The sequence below is a fragment of the Oryza glaberrima genome, chromosome 2, assembly GCF_000147395.1.
Source record: "Oryza glaberrima chromosome 2, OglaRS2, whole genome shotgun sequence".
NCBI classification, from domain to species: domain Eukaryota; kingdom Viridiplantae; phylum Streptophyta; class Magnoliopsida; order Poales; family Poaceae; genus Oryza; species Oryza glaberrima.
Genome location: NC_068327.1, coordinates 27925345 through 27940995, shown reverse-complemented (window position 1 = coordinate 27940995; position 15651 = coordinate 27925345). Strand labels below are relative to the sequence as shown.

General features: G+C 47.3%; 3 protein-coding genes across 3 annotated transcripts; 1 reads left to right on the top strand and 2 right to left on the bottom strand.

Annotated features, from left to right (window-relative positions):
• The first annotated feature begins 4132 nt into the window (after window positions 1-4132).
• Window positions 4133-4783, top strand: LOC127762777 (trihelix transcription factor GT-3b-like). The gene has a single exon (XM_052287267.1). It carries the CDS (start codon window positions 4312-4314, stop codon window positions 4639-4641), a length of 330 nt encoding a protein of 109 aa, XP_052143227.1. The 5' UTR covers window positions 4133-4311; the 3' UTR covers window positions 4642-4783.
• A 115-nt stretch (window positions 4784-4898) lies between these two features.
• On the bottom strand, window positions 4899-8554 carry LOC127762775 (pentatricopeptide repeat-containing protein OTP51, chloroplastic). The gene is made up of 2 exons (XM_052287264.1): window positions 7664-8554; window positions 4899-7081 (listed from the first exon to the last, which is right to left on the bottom strand). Exons 1-2 carry the CDS (start codon window positions 8165-8167, stop codon window positions 5213-5215), a joined length of 2373 nt encoding a protein of 790 aa, XP_052143224.1. The 5' UTR covers window positions 8168-8554; the 3' UTR covers window positions 4899-5212.
• Window positions 8555-9267: 713 nt separating this feature from the next.
• On the bottom strand, window positions 9268-11291 carry LOC127762776 (3-dehydrosphinganine reductase TSC10A-like). The gene is made up of 3 exons (XM_052287266.1): window positions 10499-11291; window positions 10237-10384; window positions 9268-9721 (listed from the first exon to the last, which is right to left on the bottom strand). The coding sequence occupies exons 1-3, from the start codon at window positions 11030-11032 to the stop codon at window positions 9420-9422; spliced, it is 984 nt and encodes a 327-aa protein (XP_052143226.1). The 5' UTR covers window positions 11033-11291; the 3' UTR covers window positions 9268-9419.
• Between the last annotated feature and the right edge of the window lie 4360 nt (window positions 11292-15651).

Here is a 15651-nt window from a genome sequence, read left to right as displayed (position 1 = left end):
GAATTCCTCTCCATTTATGAATCCGCGATCGAAGCGGCTCATGGCGACGAAAATACCAAGGCAAAGGTAATACATCTCGCCCTAGACGGCATCGCCCGCTCTTGGTATTTCAATTTGCCAGCCAATAGCATTTACACATGGGAGCAATTGCGCGATGTCTTTATCCTTAACTTTCGAGGCACCTATGAGGAGCCGACGACGCAACAGCATCTACTCGACATTCGCCAGAGGCCAGGGGAGTCGATAAGGGAGTACATACGTCGCTTCTCGCAAGCTCGGTGCCAAGTTCAAGACATAACTGAGGCATCAGTCATAAACGCTGCTTCGGCCGGTTTACTCGAGGGCGAACTCACAAGAAAAATCGCCAACAAGGAGCCGCATACGCTTGAACACCTACTTCGCATCATTGACGGGTTCGCAAGGGGCGAAGAGGATTCCAAGTGACCGCAAGCAATACAAGCTGAGTACGATAAGGCTTCCGTCGCCGCTGCTCAAGCTCAACAACAAGTTCAAGTTGCCGAACCATCTCCTCTCGTTGTTCGCCAGCCCCAGCCGGCGATCCAAGCACAACCGCCAAGGCAAGGTCAAGCCCCCATGACCTGGACGAAGTTCAGAACCGACCGTGCGGGCAAGGCTTTGATGGCTGTCGAAGAAGTGCAAGCCCTCTGCAAGGAGTTCGACGCTCAGCAAGCAAGCAACCATCAGCAGCCTGTCCGCAAGAAGGTCCGAAAAGACCTCTACTGCGCCTTCCACGGACGCTCTTCGCACACCACGGAGCAATGCCGAAACATTCGGCAACGTGGCAACGCGCAAGATCCAAGGACGCAGCAGGGAGCAGCGGCTGAAGCAACTCGTGAAGTAGCTCAAGAACAAGCACCTCCGGCCGAACAGCGCCAATATGCGCAACACAGAGTGATCCAGGTGATTACAAGGGCCGACCCGCCGATCCAACTGTCGAAGCGATAGAAGAAGATGCAGCTGCGAACGGTCCACAATATCACTTCGGCAGGCGAAAGGGCTCCGCAGTATCTGAACCAGCAAATATTTTTTGGGCCTGAAGATGCCGCAGGAGTAATGTTCCCGCATCAAGATCCTCTGGTGATCTCAGCCGAGATAGCTGGTTTCGAGGTCCGGCGAATCCTGGTCGACGGAGGAAGTTCGGCCGATGTCATCTTTGCCGAAGCATATGCCAAGTTGGGTTGACTACCCAAGCCCTTACCCCAGCACCGACATCGCTCCGAGGATTCGGCGGAGAAGCAGTTCATGTTCTTGGCCAAGCACAGTTGATAGTAGCCTTCGGCACGGGGGAAAACAGACGCGAAGAGCAAGTATTGTTTGACGTTGTCGACATCCCATACAACTACAACGCCATCTTCGGCCGTGCAACCTTGAACAAGTTCGAAGCCATTTCCCATCACAATTATCTCAAGCTCAAGATGCCCGGCCCGACAGGAGTGATCGTGGTTAAGGGGCTTCAGCCTTCGGCTGCTTCAAAAGGCGATTTGGCCATAATCAACAGAGCAGTGCACAATGTTGAGGCCGAACCGCATGACTGGGCGAAGCACGCGCCAAAGCCCGCCCCTCACGGCAAGATAGTCAAGATGCAGATTGATGATGCCGACCCCACAAAGCTCGTATCACTGGGGGGCGACATGGGCGAAGAAGAAGCTAAGAACATCCTAGAGGTACTCAAAAAGAACATTGATATCTTCGCCCGGGGCCCTGATGAAGTGGGAGGTGTTTCGGCAGATCTCATCATGCATCACCTGGTAGTCAAGCCGGATGCCAAGCCAAGGAAACAGAAGCTACGCAAGATGTCCGTTGATCGCCAGGAGGCAACAAAAGCTGAAGTCCAAAAATTGCTCAAGGCAGGGGTCATTCAAGAGATCGATCATCTTGAGTGGCTGGCGAATCTAGTGCTGGTGCGGAAGTCAAATGGCAAATGGCGCATGTGTGTCGATTTCACAGACTTAAACAAAGCATGTCCGAAGGATGATTTCCCCTTGCCACGGATCGACCAGCTCGTGGATTCGACAGCCGGCTGCGAACTCATGAGCTTCCTAGATGCATATTCCGGCTATCATCGGATTCGCATGAACCCGGCCGACATCCCCAAGACAGCCTTTATCACACCGTTCGGCACCTTTTGTCACCTCAGGATGCCTTTCGGTCTGAGGAATGCCGGAGCAACCTTCGCCAGGCTGGTGTACAAGGTCCTTTACAAGCAGTTGGGGCGAAAAGTGGAAGCTTATGTCGACGACATCGTCGTAAAAAGCCGCAAGGCTTTCGACCACGCGTCCGACCTACAGGAGACCTTCGACAACTTGTGCGCAAAGCAAGCTTGCCCCCGCGAGGGCCGAAGAAGCCTTTTCCGGCCCAACAAGCCTAGGGGCCATTGGGCCGACGATTTCCTAACAGCCCATTAGGAGTCCATGAACCTCTATTACACTATGTACCCATGTAAATGTCCCTTTCATAAGGGTAACCATGTAAATTCTCCTGTATAACCAAAACCCTAGTAGTAAGAACCTGTAATAGGAGCCATAAATAGTCTCATAGGGCCATGTAATAGGGGGATCCAAGAAAAATTCTCTAATCAATACACTTTACTTTCAACCACTGTTGAGTAACCACGTCTTTCGACGTATGCAGTTGTCGTTTCGACAACAGGGGTCATGCCCTAGCCTACACGGCGAGGAAAGAAAGATTGGATTTGACATGGTTGAAGAAGACCTACTCAGATTTAATCAGACTCAGACTGAGAATGCCAAAAATAGCTTTACGAGTTCCCTTGGAATATGAGATGACTAGGGATATACTCCTCCGTCCAAAAATATAATGAATTTTGGACGATTGAGACACTTTCTAATACTATGAGTCTAAACATGAAGCATATCTAGATTCGTAGTATTAGGAAATATCCCATCCATTCAAAATCTCTTATATGTTAGAACGGATGGAGTAAATATCTACCTCCAAGAGAAAGTTAGATATCGAGATTCAACCTAGGACACACAATACCGAGATCCATCGAGTCAGAGCGAACGGCTTTCTCCGTGCTCCCACTGTTCTCCCAAATCGTGGAATACTCGACGAGACTAGCATATAGGCCTATACTGGTTCTGGTATTTTTGTTGATCGGATGAAGAACAGACTGGCAGACGAATGATGCGTACCAACCACCATGGGACGCACCCACGGTACGCATCCCAGCCTTCCCAAAAGAAAACCGAGATCTGCACGAATGTTGCGTATCAACCACCACGGGAGATCGGGAGGCATGCACGGCACGCATTCCAGCCTTCCCGAAAGAAACTGAAATCTGTACGCCGAGGACGACTACCGCTGCACGCAAGGGCGGTGCACAGGTTCAACTCGGAGATTACCACACAAAGACTAGCACACAGCAAGGCCCGTAGCACGCGTCACCACGGGAAGACGCGGGTGCAGGGGAAGTACAGCTCGAATCAAATGCAACCCGAGGCCCTGAGCCCCTGAGCTTCGCCATCCCTGACCGGCAGCTGCACCACGGGCGCCGGCTAAACCAAAACAAATTCTAACAAGCGAGGAGAACCGGACACCCGATGTTTTTTCACGGAGGTATGTACGTCGTGAAACGTCAAGCGTCCTCGCGTGCACGCACGCGCGCGCGAACGTGATCAATTCGCCTCATGCTGGCGTGACGCGGACCGAGGAGCAGCGGTCAGTGTCGCGGATCGCGTGCAGCCGAAGGACCAGGAGATTTCGATACGTCGAGAGTTTCTCAGATCTCGTCGAGTCGCCAATGTGGGGATGGGTCCAGCGCAGGAATCCCATTCGATTGATGACGTGGCGCCGCCAGCCGATGTGTGGACATGACCGAGCTCCAGCGCCATTCAGACCGGCCAGCCGTAACGACGGTGTGTGAATGAAGGGATAGCGGAGTCCGCGGCCGCGGATCGACGGACTGGACGGGGAGTTTTGAGATTGCGTCAGAAAGCGATGGAAAACGCATGAAAATCCAGCCAATGGCTGCTGCATGTAGCCGTTCCGCCTTGCTGGCCGCTGACTCCTGTCCCGTGCGCGTTGCACGGACGCGGACCCTTGCCGGTCTCCCCTTCCACACTCGCCAACACGTAAGCACGTACGACGCGCCCCCTTTATTACCGCCCTCGCGCCACACGCGAGAGGGAATACCGCGCCATCGAGCGACAGCTCCCCGGCCGTGAACCGGGACGAGCTGCTACGCCTGCTGCTGCACACAAGATCAAGTGGCCGGCCGAGTCGTCCGTTCACCGCGGCCTACTGCATCTGCCGGCAAGGAGCTGAAAGATGAGGGCTGCGGGGAAGCCGACGAGCGGCGGCAGCGGCACGTCGAGGTCGAGCAACATCCGTGGCCTACTGCAGGACTTCCTGGAGCAGCAGCACCGGCTGGACGTGCGACGGCAGGAGGCGCTGGAGAGGCACGCGCAGGAGCGGGCGGCCATCGAGCAGCAATGGAGACAGTCGATGCAGGCGCTGGAGCGGGAGAGGCTGATGCTCGAGCAGGCGTGGATGGAGCGAGAGGAGCAGAGGAGGGTCAGGGAAGAGGCAAGGGCTGAGCGGAGGGACGAGCTCCTGACCACCTTGCTGAACAGGCTCTTGCAGGATGATGATTTGTAGGGATGATGTGAGATGTCTAACTCAAACAGAGAATTTACCATGTCTTAGGATCATAGCTAGATGGGAATTCTTTTTTTCTAGATTTGTGTATGTGAATCTTATGTTGTTCCCTGTTATATTCTTTCTGCTAAATATTCTTTTACCCGCTAGAAACCATGGAACGGATAAATGAATGAACTGAAAATACTGCTGACGATGGAATAAGTAGTACAGTTCAAGGACTATACTGGTATGGGCAAAATTTCATGAAGGTTAAATTTAACAGAGAAAAACAAAGGAAAATGAAAATAGCTAGCTGATCAAATGTATAATACATCATTTTACATGTACAAAGCAAGGATAACAAAAATGACTTTCCCATCTTTCTTACCTAGGACTGTCTAGTGCACTAATCTATCGTGGCATTGCAAGATAGGTAGATCAACCAGGGCTACAAGTTATGTTACTAAGTAATTGCCTATCAAAGCAAGAAATATGCATTACAAAATTCTGAATCTCTGATAAGATGTGTAGACTTGTGCCCCTTTAGATATACCTTCAGGTTTTAATAACTACTGCCTGAACATTGTATTCACTCGTCTCTTTCTGTATCGGACATTTGCACATCATCGTCAGAATCAGTGTCGGTATCTTGGGTACCATCAGAGCCTATGCTGCTACCTTCCTGTGTTACTAAACTCGCAAAATTGTTCAAAACATGAGGCTCTATAATTCTCCAGAAAGATTCAGCATTGCTACCCTGAAAACCTATCCAAAAGAATCTCCCCTTCCTCTTCACTTTACTTGTTAACGACTGTGTGTGCAGGGAGTTCACAATTCTCTCAACACCCTCGCTGTTCCCACCACTGAGCTTAAGAACAATATCACCTGATGGGAGTTTGGAGCTTCCAAACATGAACCAATATGCTAGAACACGTGGAGTTAACCACCTATGGATAAGCTTTGGGAGCACAGGCTGACCTTTCAGAAAGAACTGGTCAGCAAAGAAACTGAAATGCTGGTGAGGTATTGTTGAAAACTGATAGGGTATCTTGCTCCCATCATCGAATGATCTGCTTGCTGAAGACAACCATTCAAAGAAACGCTCATGAATGTGCACCCTTAAAACTGAATGAGCATTGGAATCTTCCTGGAACTGAAAGTGCACAATATGGACCCCTCGCTGTGCATAAGATTCCATTCGAGTGCCTCCCAGAAGCAAACCAATTAAAATTTCACGCTGCTCTTGATCCAGCTTCATGCTCACAGTTTTTGGTTTAATAACTTTCTTGTTGAGAAGGAGACCACTTTGGAGCTTTTCCAAAGAGTCTGCCTGTACATCATATTTCTTTTTACTCATCATATCATAAACCTTTTCGGCTTTCTGATAGTCTTCTGCAGAAAGATAACCTCTTAGCATAATGTTGCACGACTTCGTGTTAGTACCTATCATCCCATTATTGTGCATTTCACCAAATACCTCCTCAGCCTTCTCGATATTTCCAACCTTTACTAGTGATTCCAGATAAATGGTGTACAATATTCTGTTTGGACGGCACCTGGCTATGCATTTTAAGAATGTTAATTCTAACTTTTCATGCATATCCAGATCCATGTACATGTACATCAAGTCAAGGAAGGCTGGCATCAAATGCTTCATATCACTCTCAATAAATTCATTCATAAGTTGTTCCACGATATCTACTTCCCGAGCTTTTGTCATTATCTCAATTATTTTATGATATGATGCAACATTAGGAGGTATATTTTTATCCTTCATTTCCTTGAACATATCGAGAGATTTCATAGGCTCACCAGTCCGGGCATAAGCCTCCATTCGGCAGACATAGGCCTGAACAGGGAGGTCAGAACCACTCTGAAGAATATTGTGCCACGTGGCCTCTGTTTCTGCAACATTCCCTTCCTTGGAAAAGGCCCTCATCACTGACACCAGCACATCAATACCCTCATCAAAGCCTGCTTGCTTCATCTCCTTCCTAAGAGCTATGATCCTTTCTCTATCAATGACATCCTGGTAGCTGTGAAGCCAGATGAGCCCAGCGTAGACATCCTTGTGCACATCAAGATTGGTGGTGACCACATTATGGTACACAAACTCAGCCTGCTTGAGATTGTACTTTGCAGTTCCCCCTGTCTTACTAACAAGCGCACGGAACAAGGAGTTATGAAGGCTAAGGCGAGGCTTGTAACCACCCATCTGTATCATCTGGTTGTAGATAGTGCATGCCTCCTCAAGGCAACGCCCTTTAGGTACACTGAGGTAAGCAACAATCAGTATGTGGAAGGTAGACTCTGCAGGCACACGGCCCTGCTTGACCATCGCCTCAAACACCTCCCGGCATTTCTCAACCTTCCCATCCCTCCCAAGGCAATCTGCCACCCTGGTGGCTAGTGCAAAGTTGAAGCGGAACCAGTGCTGCCGTACCATCCAGCTATACACCTGAAAACAACCAGTGAAGTGAGCAAGGACCATCCAACATCCATGTCTCAACCTATTGTGTCTTTGTGTTCAGAAAGTCTCTTTTACAACTTGTTCCCTTGGGGGAAAAAGTCATTTTAGAACTTAAGAGAGAATTCCTTCATTCCACAAATTGAAATAGTTATGACATATTCCATAATAGAGTAAAGTTAAATCTTTCACTCCAAAAAATTTCAAGACAAAATATTGGACCTACAAATGAGAAAACAAAGAATACAGCCAAATTTATATTTTTCTTGCACTCTTCACAAACACATTGGTCTTTTTTTTCCTCGATACATAGATTGAGCTAGTAGTTAGTACATGTGGGATGGTATTTAGCACATATTAACATCAATGTTCTCAATATTTTTTGGAATTTTTTCACGACTATTAGTAACAAAGAGTGGAGAGCGTGTGAAGGCGTGTAAAATTCCGCCCCCCTTGTTGCCTACAACAAAGGCAATTCGTCGAACAGTACACGAGCAAGAACTGCATGTATGCATGTTTAGTGGGGATGCTAAAAAGGTTTAGTCGAGCGAGGTGGAAGCGCGAAGTACTGACCCGGAAGGCAGCGTCGTTGTTGCGGATGCGGAGGCAATGGACGGCGACGTAGGTGGCGTCGTCCTGGGTGATCCACTTGCGCTGGGCGTTGAGGATGCGGGTGAAGGTGGAGTGCTTGTAGGCGGGGAGCTCCTTGCAGAGCCAGGCGATCCTGGAGCGGCGCCACTGCTCGGGCAGCTCCTCCAGCTCGGGCACCACCAGCTCCGGCGACCTCACCGCTTCCCTCTCGTCGGCCGCCGCCCACGCCTCTCCCTGGAACAGCCCAAACTCGGTCTCCTCGTCCTCATCCTCCTCGTCGTCGTCCAAATCCAGGATTAGGGACTCCAGCGCTGACGCTACCGCTGGGATTCCTGGAGGCGGGGACACGGCGAGGCGGCCGGGGAGAAGCTTCGGGCCGGCGAGACGGAGGGCGGGAGGAGGAGGAGGAGAGGCGAAGGGGTGGGAGAGCGCGAGAGGGCATCGTAGCGATGGGGATGGCGCGGCGCAGGGAGAGGTGGTGGCCATGGAGGATTCGACCGCGTAGCACCGGAAGCCTTGTCGCTCCTCTATCTCCAGTTATCGCAGTCGGCAGGCACCGCCGCCGCCTAATCGTTTCCGGAGGCTCTGCGTGTACAGTGTACGGTTCTCCTCTCTGGTGGGCTTGGTAGGATTTGGGCTTTTGTAAACTAGATTGGGCCTCCAGGAAGATACTGAAAACCCCACAGGCCCACTCCTGTGAGATTTGGATACAGAAAATGACAGCATATCCTCCACTAGTCCACTCACATAGCTGATACATTACCAAAAAGAAACACCTAAAAAATCTTACAAAGAACACACGTCTAGAAGATAACTCAATCTCAGTACTCTCTCCGTCCTAAAATATAAGCATTTTTAGCATACAGGCAATCATTTTTACCTTTAATTATTAATAGCAAAAAAGATTAATTATGTAAAATTGATCTTACTAGATTTATCATTAAACAAACTATCATAAATGCAACTCTTTTTATTTAAAACATTTTACATTTATAGATATTGTTAGTCAAAGTAGCATCTCAAAAACTGTGTCAAAGTCCAAAAATACTTATATTTTGGGACAGAGAGAGTAATTTCAACATAACACTAGAACAGGGATTACAGGGATGAGACTCCTCTAACGTTGTGCAGTTTGCAGTTATGCCACTGACATGTGAACCATACTAAAAGTGGGGCCCACATGTCAGTGGCACAACTGCAAACTGCACAAAGCCAAGGGATCTGTTTCCGATTACAGTGATGTACCAGAGCAATTCTCTCTTCAAATAGGACAAATCATTAACCCGAGTTGTTGACAGCTTACTGTTTGTTGAAAAGATGAGAGAAATCTAACATTGTTCATATGGTACCAAAGTAGAGCAGAACACGTAGAGAAAACGAGGGCTCGACAAAATATGGCTCTGGTATAATCTCACTCTCACAGCTTATAGACTGCCAAAATCTAACAAAAAGAAACATCTAAAAAAATCTACTAGCAAAGAACACACATCTAGAAGAAAACTCAACCTCAGACGACCCCGGTAGTTTCGGATAGAACAGTTGTTGAAAAGATGAGAGAAATCTACATTATTCATATGATCTCATAGTAGAGCAGAAAACATATGAAAAACGAGCGCTGGACTTATCTGTAAAGCATGGTACATTCAGTTCAGCTGGAACTAACAAGTTAATTTATTGTTGCATTGTAACTTCTACAATTTCTCAATGGAGGACTTGAACACAGGTTCGGCTTATCCTTTCACGCATGCTTCTTGTTCTTGGCATACCAGTTCTCGATGGTCATGAACCAATTAAATTGGAAGCAAATTGCTGCAAATCGCATGACTCCAGCACCAATAATCTCCAGGAATGCTGTTAGCGGGGAACTCTGTGGGGATAGACCAGCAGTAGCTACAGCTAACATTGCTCCCTCGAAATTGCAGGGTACAATAAACTTTCCGGATTTGATGCCATCTAAAGCCTTCCTAGCAACATCATCAGCTTTCATGCCACCAGATGATCCTGCTATGATATTGGTCAACTCTGGCCTCCTTTTATTCTCTGCAACCAGTTAATGAACAGACTAACTGTGTAAGGCACTTGACTATGAAATAGTAGTACTGATAAAGTTTAGTTGATGGAAAGAGTGAAGAGTGCCTCCAGAACTAGAGTGCCGGAAAGAATTAGATAAAAAAGATACTTTCTCCTGTGTACAATGTCCAATGCAACTTGTAACAATGGCAAACACACAAGCAATCAACCGAATGAGTGAGTATTTTGGCCCTGAATTCTATTTGCATGTGTGACATCATGATTTTGACAAATATAGTATATTACGTACAACCAACGAAGTGGCATCGGTTTCATCAATGCCTGAAGTAAAACTGCTTGTACACGATATATTCACAGAATCACAGTGACATAAGCCTGAGAAATTTCAGTGAATATGAAAGTGTGTGCATGTGAAAATTAAATAGGGCAACCAATATATTCAGAGATGCAAATCCATCAATTTAACATGTATGGCTCATTGCTAGTTCATCAATCGCTTAAAAGCATCAATGGTCAGCACATACCTTCAGCGAAACCCGGTGTCTCTGTGTCAGGAGGGAAGATCAACGAGACATGAATGTTGTCCGCAATAACCTCATGCTGCAAGGCCTCACCCAATCCACGAAGCGCAAATTTGCTCGCTGAGTAAGCGGTGTACCCATAAACTCCAACCTACAGCAAGAGCAATCATGTCAGCAAAACCTCATCTCCCCACCATGAGGCATTACATCGAACACCTGGGCTGCGACATGAGCATAACAGCCTGAATTTGCTTGTACGGTGTACCTGGCCGGCCTGTGAGGACATGATGGCGATGGACGCCGGGAGGCGCGTCTCCTTTGTGCGTTCCTTCATGGCGGGGAGTGCCGCCTTGACGAGGTGGAAGGTGCCCATGAGGTTGATGTCCACCATCCACTTGACCTCCTCCATCTCCTGCTTCTCCAGCTCCTGCGGGACGAACACGCCGTGGTTGCAGACGAGGACGTCGACGGGGCCCGCCTCGGCGAGCGCGCGCGCCACGGCGTCGGCGTCCCGCACGTCGGCGGCGTGGACCCCGACGTCCCGCCCCGTGGCGGCCCGGATGGCGCCGCGCGCCTCCTCCAGCCTTGCGGCGTTCCGGGCCAGGATGGACACCCGCGCCCCCTCCCTCGCCGCCGCCGTGGCCATGGCGAGCCCGATGCCGCTGGACCCCCCGGTGATGAGCACGTGCCGGCCCTTGAGCGGGATCCGCGCCGCCCTCGGCCGCGCCAGGAACGCTAGCGCCGCGAGGAGCCCGATGGGCGGCACCAGGATGAGGAGCGAGAGGAGCGCAGCGGCCATGGCGGGCGAGGTCGAGCTTTGCGAGTGGTGGCTGGTGGGAGGAAGGGGAGCGAGGCGGAGGGGGTGGTTTAAAGTGGGCGAGGCCGCCGTCGGAGTGGACCCAGCGGAGGAGGAGAGGTCAGATCCGGGACGAGGAGAATTGGGTTGTACTAGTTGTACAAGGGTGGAGACGTGAGGAGCTTCGTGGAGGCCGAGGCTGCGCGGCCCGGCGGGAACGGCAGATCTGACCGAGGACGAGGTGCGGGATGACTTGGTGGAGAGTCCGCGGCCGTGACCAATGAGCCGGTCAGGTTTGCCACATGGGACACTATGTTGCAAGGTGTGTGTGTGTGTGTTTTCTCGCAGTACATAGCTGAATTCAAACAAGAACAGCTAAAAAGAAATCGACGGTATGACGTTCTTTGATTAGTCATTTAGTTACAACTATTTTGGAACGATGTGGCTCGCAAGTTTTCTTTTTGTTGGCAAGCTCTTGTGTGTTAAAAATACCAGTCATTGATCAACGGAAAAAAAAAACATATGAGTACACTTCGAGCACTACAAGAAAACGCCACGCCGGCCATTATGGAACAGGAGAGAGGGATAATTGAACTCATTTTTTTAGTACATGAAATACGCATATACTAACTCCATATATCTAGATCTACAATTACATTATAGTAAAGTCCATCACCGGTCTATAAACTTGTACCGCTGTGTCATCCCGGTTCCTAAACTCGCAAATCGACCGTTCAGGTCCTCAAACTTGTTCGAGTGTGTCATCCCGGCCCTTAAACTTGCAGATCACTCATTTAGGTCATCCAACTTGTTTAGTTGTGTCACCCCGGTCTCTAAACTTAGATTTGAATATCATCTGGGTCAAATAGGACGGTCTAAAGACTTTATATTTAAAAATAATTCATAACTTTTTCATGTGAACTCTAATGGAGACAAACTTTATATCAAACTTGTAGCCCTCGACGCGATCTACAACTTTATAGTTGAATTTTTTTTATTGCAAGTCATTTTTTTGTCCCAAAATGTAATTTTAAAATTAAAATTTCAAAATCTATAAACATGCAACAATATTTTGGGACCCTAAACAGTTTTAATTCAAAAACTTTTCAACTACAAAGTCGTAGGTCGCGTCGAGGGCTACAATTTTAATATAAAGTTTGTCTTCATTAGAGTTCACATGAAATTTTTGACATAAAGTTTTTAGACCGTCCTGTTTAGGACCGGGGTGACACAACTGAACAAGTTGGAAGACCTAAACGAGTGATCTGTATGTTTAGGGATCGGGATGACACAGTCGAACAAGTTTGAGGACCTGAACGGTCGATTTGCGAGTTTAGGGACCGGGATGACACAGCGGTACAAGTTTAGGGACCGGTGATGAACTTTACTCATTACATTAACAACACTTGAATGTAATTCTGTTCCTATTTTAGATGAAATATAAAATTCTAAATCACTATAATTGAACTTAAGAACTTCATATTCAGTTTGAATCTAGATGTGGAGCTATGTCAAATGGGACCTACGAATGTGCCCTTTAAAACACGTCAAAAAAATAAAGAAAATAATAAACTCTTTTATATCATTGTATTAAAAGACATCTGCCAATAGGTAATACTATAGTCCACCCTATAATCTACCCTATAATCCACCAACAACAGTCCTACATCCTACATACTTCATCCTTCATGGAACAGTCAGGATCTTTCCTCGTTAGATCCAACGATTGATACCCACCGTGCTCCCACTCTCCGGACAACCGCCCACCCGCACCCACCCCTATCGCGATCTCCTCCCCATCCCCCGTCGCTCCTCTCCCTTCCCTGATCGCGCCCCTCGCTCTCACGGTCTCACTTTTCCGCCGCCGCCGCCGCCGCCAAAATCAACGCCACCAAATCCAGCGACGCCTGCCTCGCTGATCTCCTCCGCGGTCGCTGCCGATCTGCACCGCCGCCCTTCTCCCGATCTCCATGCCGCCACAAACCTGCGCCCCCGAAGGCCTCGCCGATCTCATCCGCGGTCGACCGGCGCTGCCGCCCGCATCGCCGATCAACTCCGTGCCTCCACTTCGAGGACCACATCACCGCCATCATCCTTGACTTCTCCGCCCGATCTCCTCTAGATTGCCACCGACTGTCAAGCCTCGATCTCCGTTCATCGTCCACATCCACACCGCAACTCGCATTCCTGGAGGCTATCCACCAGCAGCCAGACACTTCGACTTCAGGTTGGGATCACTGTATTATCTATTGCATTTTGAATCATCGAGGGTGAAACTTGGTACATTTATGTTGAACACATGATAGATAGCGGTTCCCATGCTCACCATCATTTTTAATGAAACTAAAAATAAACCGAAGTAGCCTCTTGTTATGTGGTTCTCAGTACATAATTGCTATTGGGAGATATATATTTTATAAAGACTGAGATGAGAGGTAGATTTCTTGAAATGTTCTTGTATGTATAAAGATGTCAATGAGGTAATTTTTTTCAAAATAGGAAAATAAAAGTGAATTTGGGTGAAAGTATGGACTGAAAAATAGAAAAATGGAAGCTTTACTAAAAATGGCAGATTCGTTCCATATGTAAACTTTTTTATTTAACTACAACTAGCCAACACTATACTGATTTAACATTATTTCCTAACATTGCACGCTTATTTGTGGTTAAACTAGCCAGCACTATAATGATCCGTGTCTCTTCACCCTTCCGCGCGCCCGCACGTCTTTCACCGCCCTTCCACCAGATCCCTCCCCCACTACCGCCGCCATCGATCCTCCCCGTTGCCCACGCCGTCCTCCACCAGCTCCCTCCCCACTGCCGTCGCCACCGACCTTGCCGTCCCTGGCTGCCAGATCCCTCTCTTCCCTCCCCCATTTTTTTTGATCAACATCATTTTTTTAAAGAACAATATTTAGAATTTTGGAATTTTGTGGACTGGATAGTGAAGAGTCGATGGTATGCATTCTAATGTATTGAAACTATCTGTCAGACAAATACTAAAAAATAGGATGACATGTCAGCTTATAAATTCCATAAGAACAATTTGTGCTGCTTTACTCGTGATAATAAATCATATAATCTATAGAAACTTGTAATCTTATAAAATAACTTATATGACTTGCTGGACCATTTGTATGATTGGGCATGCTGATCCTTTCCCAAGCATATTATTATCGTCAGACATCCAAATTTTGCCATGCACATGATTGATAGCTCTACCTGGTGCTTGACGTTCATATGTACTTTTGGTAAAGGAAATTTGTGTGCTGATTTTTAGCTTTGGTTGTTTAACCCTTGACAAACCACTGCATGATCAGGTCTCTCATTAAGCTTGACTCGAATCAGAGTAGAATTGTGTTTCCCAACTTGGTTCTGTCACTTTCAGAAAAAGAAAAAGACAGTTCTTTCTATTTGCCTGAATGGTTTATTTTTACTGATTCTCCCCTTTTGGATTAAATACAAGTCAACCTGTTCCTATACATCATTTTTAGCCGTGTGAGAAAATGCTCTCCTTTGTGAATCATTCAAAGTTAATGCAGGTAACAGTTTCTACACCTCCAAAATTAGAGCAATATTGGCAGATATTAGATCAATGCACACTATAGGCGAGTTGCAAAGTGCATAGTACACTTGTTTGTTTTAAATTCAAATAGAACTGGTTGGATGAAGCTACTAATGAACCCTTTCACGTTTTTATAGGGTTCCATATCATATACTCCGGACTTGGCATCCAATCGTCACCGCCCACGATCTCACGCACCTCACCGCTGCCGCCGCCCGCGATAAGGTTGAGTTTTTACCTCTAACAGATTCTTTCCTGATTTTGTGTTATGATATAATAGTTTTAAATGTGACATGGTGTGTGTATGCGATGGATTTCACATGAGAATTAAATAGATTCTTTCACAAAAGAATATCATTTTCTTACTCTGTTAAGCAACCTCAAATAGAAACATTACTGAAATAAATTGACAGATTCGATCCATAGATAAAATTTCCTTCTCTACTTTTAGTGATCGGGTGTAAACTGTTGGGATTTAGTTCTGCAAATGCTATTCTTTTCCCTCTATCTGATCAGCAATGTAAGCCAAACTTATCCATTGAGGTTATGGGGTATGGGATTTGGCTAATCACACAATACAAAGACGTGCCATCTGAATATGTGTTAATTCTCAGGCCAACAACTGATGAAACTCGTGCAACCAAGTTGTAAATCCTTCCATGGATCTGAATCTAGGACTCTAAAAGCTCCCAAGCTTTAAGATTTGAGCTTCCGTGCAGAGGCAGTGGAGGCCGAGGGTACCGCCATCCACAACCAACAACACGACGCCGCTGCCGCCTCAAGAGCCACCACTGCCGAAAGGTACAAGACCCCTTCCCCACCCCTACCCCATCCCTAATATGTCTCCTCTTTCCCGTAAGTATCCCTGCCGTCGATCTTTTGTAAAAGCATCATTTATGCTCAATATATTCAATGTAAATTGTGCTAGAAATTGGGAATCCTCGATGAGAATTTCTGTATATCTACACCCATGGCCCATCAGTCCTTATGTTTACAACATTAATATATCACAGTTTCTACCCTTTCATGATAAAATATAAGTTATTCAGATTAACTC